General features: G+C 51.2%; 1 protein-coding gene across 1 annotated transcript in view; it reads left to right on the forward strand.

Annotated features, from left to right (window-relative positions):
• Positions 1 to 679: 679 nt before the first annotated feature.
• LOC101859227 (FERM domain-containing protein 4B) overlaps positions 680 to 5348 on the forward strand; it is a gene marked incomplete at its 5' end in the record, with an annotated part of 18128 nt that continues 13459 nt past the window's right edge. The window contains 4 exon segments of the mRNA XM_013079953.2: positions 680 to 813; positions 1386 to 1508; positions 1737 to 1883; positions 2839 to 2929. Of these exon segments, the coding sequence (XP_012935407.2) occupies positions 680 to 813; positions 1386 to 1508; positions 1737 to 1883; positions 2839 to 2929 (495 nt within the window).

Here is a 5348-nt window from a genome sequence, read left to right on the forward strand (position 1 = left end):
CTCTCTCCTCTCTCTCTTCTCTCTCTCTCTTCTCTCTCTCTCTCTCTCTCTCTCTCTCTCTCTCGCTCTCTCTCTCTCGCTCTCTCTCTTAAATTCCCTCAAGATGTGATAAGACATTTCCTCTGTTTTGACCTTTATTTTTCGCAAATGCCGTAAAACGTTTACTAAAACAACCGTTACTGAAACGGTGAAAGTTAAACTTTTGTTTTCTGTCCAAGAGACTTTGAGCAAATTGTTATAGTATCTCTGCACCTCTTGTTGCTGAAACTGAAACAAACAAACAAACCACACATGTGCTGACGGTCATGTGTGTGTAACAAACAAACAATCGAACAAACAAACAAACAAACAAACCACACATGTGCTGACGGTCATGTGTGTGTAACAAACAAACAATCAAACAAACAAACAAACAAACCAACACGATGTTCTAACGACTGTGTGTGTGTAACAAACAAACAAACAAACAACAAGTTGTGCTGACGGTCATGTGTGTGTAATAAACAAACAAACCCACGAAACATAATGTGCTGACAGCCGTGTGTGTGTGTGTGTGTGTGTGTGTGTGTGTGTGTGTGTGTGTGTGTGTGTAGTACATCCGTCTGATTGTGTGTAACAAACCAGCCACCCAACAAGATTGTCTAATGGTCATGCATGTCTGTGTGTGTTTCCCTCACAGTGACCATCGAGCAGTCGGACTCGCTGAAGGCCGAGAGGGACATGTTTCAGGCTCTCAAGGCACGGAAGGAGGCCTTGGAGGAGGCGCTGAGGAGGAAGAAGGAGGAGTTGAAGAAACTATGTCTGCAGGAGGGGGTGAGTACAGGAGGGGTAGGGAGGGAGGGGAGGGAAGAAGGAGAGGGAGGAGGGGGAAGAAGGAGGAGTTGAAGAAACTATGTCTGCAGGAGGGGGTGATTACTGGAGGGAGGGAGGAGTTGAAGAAACTATGTCTGCAGGAGGAGGGGAGTACTGGGAGGGGGAGTGGGGAGGGAGGAGGAGTTGAAGAAACTATGTTTGCAGGAGGGGGTGAGTACTGGGGGAGAGGAGGTATATTATTATTATTATTAGTTTATATTTCCTTATGGTATAATCTGTGTGAATATTTTCGTATGTTATATTCAGTTGTCATTCTTGTATATTATAATCAGTGTATATTTTCATATATATGGTATAGTCTGTGTATTTTCTGGTATAACATAATCAGTGTGTATTTTCATATGGTCTAATCAGTGTATATTTCATATGGTATAACTAGGTCTAGTGTATATTTTCACACATCATAATCAGTGTATATTTTCATTTGGTACAGCTAATGTATATTTTCATTTGGTACAACTAGTGTATATTTTCAAACATCATAATCAGTGTATATTCCTGTATGTCCCCAGGAACTGACGGGGGAACTCCCCAAAGACATACCGCTGGAGCCCGGGGAGCAGGCCCCCGTGTTTCGGAGGAGGGTCGGGACGGCCTTCTCTCTGTCTGTGAAGAACGTACAGGACACTGATCAGGTGGGTGTGGGCTGCACACTCCTCCAAAATGACCTACTTTATCTCTACATCTCACGAAGAATCTCAGTAGCAGTAATGCAACTTGCTTTTTCTACCAAGTGGCCTACTTAATCTTCTAAAATGACCTACTTTTTCCACCAATGTGACCTACTTAGTCCTCTAAAGTGACCTACTTTCCCCACCAACATGACCTACTTTCTCCTCTAACACGACCTACTTTCTCCCCAGCTGTCCACGGACCTGTCCAAACTGGAACTGGAGGTGGAGCTTCAGGGAAAGATAACTTCTGCCGCCCACCGCCTGGCCAGCGACAAGACGGTTAGCAAATATGTCCGCAAGCAGCGCCGACAGTCGTACACGCGGGCACAGGGCAAGGTGTGTAGTGTGCTCGTTTGTGTGTTTGTAGTGTGCTTGTCGTTTGTGTGTTTGTAGTGTGCTTGTCGTTTGTGTGTTTGTAGTGTGCTCGTCGTTTGTGTGTATGTAGTGTGCTCGTTTGTGTGTATGTAGTGTGCTCGTTTGTGTGTATGTAGTGTGCTCGTCGTTTGTGTGTTTCTCTGGTCCTGTGTGAGTCACAAACAAATGGTGGGTGGTTGGTGGGTGGAGGGATGAGTAGTGATGTTGAGTGTGGAGGAACAGATGGAGAAGAAAAACAGTTTACAGGACAAGAGGAAGAAGGGGGTGGGGTGGTTGGCTCCAAAGATCTGCCGTAAGCTGACAAAACGCCTTTTTTTATACACAGCATTTTTGAGAAAAAGAGGGGGTTTTTGTCAGCGTAATCATTTAAAAATAGAATGCTTCCAAAATTTGAATGCTAATTTATTCAAAAAACTAGTCACAATTTCATTTTGATTTTCTCACACAAGTAGTGTAACTGATAAGGCTTTTGATTTTGCAAATAAATTTTGGCACCAAAAAGAGAAAAGGCGTTTTGTCACTTTACGGCAGAGATGAAGGTGGTCCTTTGAAAGATGAGTCAAATATGTACATGTGTGTTTGTTTCTTTCTTTCTGTTTGTCTTGCTTTTTTCCCCCTGTATTAGAAGCTGATTATTATGTGGATGTTGTTTTTTTCTCAAACCAAAACATCATGGGTGCTTAGCGGATGCTCTGATGTGGTTTGCTCCTTCTTTCCAATCAAACATCTATCGTCCTTATCTCTCCTCCTTTTTATGTTTGTTACTCTCCTGTAACACCTCTAGTCTTCGGCACTTCTCTGACCTTATTGTGTTGCAAGTACCGTAAAACTCTTTACTAAAACTAAAATCAACACCTCACCCTGTTTTTGAGTGGTCTGTGACCCCTGACCTTGGTTGTCCTGTCGTGTCTTTCAGCTCAAGGACATGGAGAAGAAGCTGGGGGACATGCGGAAACAAGCCGGGAAGTCGCCGTCCTCATCGGGCCAGCCGAGCCGACCTTACCAGGGTACGTACCGTGTCCGTGACCCCTCGTCTCAGTGTGACCTTGACCCGGTTCTTGTTGATTTTGTGCATGAACAGCCTCCCGCCGGTACGCAGCGCCGCCGACACTTCCTGCCCGCCTCTTCTTCTGGCGGTGTGGGGCGCGACAGCGGTAACAGCAGTAAACCGGAACTGGACAGTAGTAACAGCAGTAAACTAGAGCTGGACAGCAGTAGACAGGAGCTGAACAGCAACAGCAGCTGGGGGACCAGCCAGCTGAGCAGCTGTACAGCCGGCAGCAGTGCCAGCAGCCGGGGCCGCAGCCCGCTGAGCGAGAACGCTCTGTCCACGGACACGGGCTTCAGGGATGGGGAGAGCAACCGGTCGAGCCAGGACGACCTGGCCAGTGGCAGCCACCCCCCCTCCTCCCTCCTCACTCAATCCTCCTCCCTCAGTCACTCCTCCCTCCTCACTCACTCCTCCTCCCTCAGTCACTCCTCCCTCAGTCACTCCTCCCTCCCCAGTAGCGTGGGTGCGGAGGACGGGCGGAGTTCTCTGAGCGGGGCTGAGTCGCCCGTTGTTGTCGCTCGCCGACGCAGGAGGAAGGACCTATCAGGCAACTGTTCCACAGCGGCTCTGGCCAGGAGGAAGAACCCAGAGAAGTCGTTCAGTTTTTATTTCGATGAGGATAACAACCCGGAGTCGCCGTCAAGTGGAGTCCAGCAGAAACACTTTGTGGTCAGTCGCGCGTCCGAGGATACACGGCTACAGGAACTGGACAGGGGGGATGGCGGGGGGCCTCCCCGGGGGAGGGGGAGTGTGAGGGGGGGATCCAGAGTGCCAGAGATGAGGCTTGCTTCAGCGGAGGACGACGATTTAGACAAGGATGAAGGCAGCTTTGATTGGGATGAGAACAACGGCGATGATGATGATGAGAGTGATGAGGGAGAGGGAGATGATGATGAGGAGGAGAGGGAGCTGGTGAGGGAGGAGCGGTGGAGGAGCACGCAGGTCCGGCGCAGGAAGCAGACGTTTATTCTAAGCAAAGGGCTGCGCGGGCCGCTCCACATGGAGGGTGTGAAGACGGACGTGATCGACCGCGGCTACCACGCGCTGGAGCGACTGTTTCTCCTGGACGTAGTGGACAGTGACAGCAGCTTCTGCAGCGAGGGTACCACCGCGTCCAGCACGCCCCCACCCGCCGCTCGCTCACTCGTGCGTCATCGGGAGATTGTTCAGAGACACCAGGCGTGTGGCGGCGGCGGTAGTAGTAGTTGTAGTAGTAGGGTTACCTCCCCTGTCGTCGGCGCTCGCTCCGGCGGCTCTGACCCCCGACCTGTAGCGCCCATGGCCAGAGAGGAGTTTGATTCGTCGGATGACCTTGACCCTAACCCTGCGGGGTCGTCGAGTAGCGTGACGAGGGAGAGGTCGGGGGTCGCCCGGCCTAGGGGAGCCCCCCCGGCGTTGGTCCAGCGAGACGAGGCTGAGCTCAAGGCCAAGGTCCAGGAACTGCTGGACAGTGCCGGGGCGGTCAAGCCGCTGGTGCGCAGTCGCTCAGTCGACTACACCACGGATCTCAGGGTCAACGGCGGCAAGGGCAACAACTCTAGTCACACCAAAGACGACCTGAAACTCGAGAAGTCGGGCCCCTCCAAATTGAAACATTCGGGAAATTCTTCTTCATCGTCGTCTTCATCGTCGAGGCGGCCGTTCAATTTCTTCACCAAGAAGCGGGACAAGGCCAAGCACATGAAGCACTCGCTGAGCGAGACCCAAGCTCTGGCCGTGTACAGCTTAGCCAGCGCCGTCGCCTCACCCACTTCCCCGAGCCCACCCATCCCGCGACCACCGCCCGCTTCCACTCACAACCCACCGCCCCCTCACAGCCCGCCCCGCGACACAACACGGTTCGACGGGAGCTACGTCAAATTCTCGCTCTCCGACAGCTGCTCGGGAAGTTTGGAGGATTTGAACTCTACGCCCTCTGACAACTCGCAGGAGCACCAGCAGCATCAGCAGGATGATTATTCAAACTCTAAGTCTTGTCGTGTGATACGGAGTAGTCCGACAAAGACACAGCACACCGCGTCTGCTCGCACGTCGGGAGATAGTTGTGTGGGGGAGGTGCGGGATCGAGACGTGCGTGTTCACGCCACTCGGAAAGTGGCCAGGAAGATTTCTCAAGGATCCTCGCAGCGAGCTGTGGCCCCTAAGGCTGAGTTTGACGACCTGGATGAGTCCATGTATAGTAGTGGTGGGGGGTCGGAGGAGTCTGCTTCTCTTCACAGAAGGACTTCCAGGAATTCACAACAAAAATACAACATCAACAACAACAACAATGATGATGATGGTGATGATGGTAGTGGGAGTGAAAGTATCAGGACAGAGGGGTCAGGGCGTGGAGGGGTTGAGACTGTCGTGTGATTGGATGGGGTTGTTTTTTT

The sequence above is a fragment of the Aplysia californica genome, unplaced genomic scaffold (assembly GCF_000002075.1).
Source record: "Aplysia californica isolate F4 #8 unplaced genomic scaffold, AplCal3.0 scaffold00069, whole genome shotgun sequence".
Lineage (NCBI taxonomy): Eukaryota > Metazoa > Mollusca > Gastropoda > Aplysiida > Aplysiidae > Aplysia > Aplysia californica.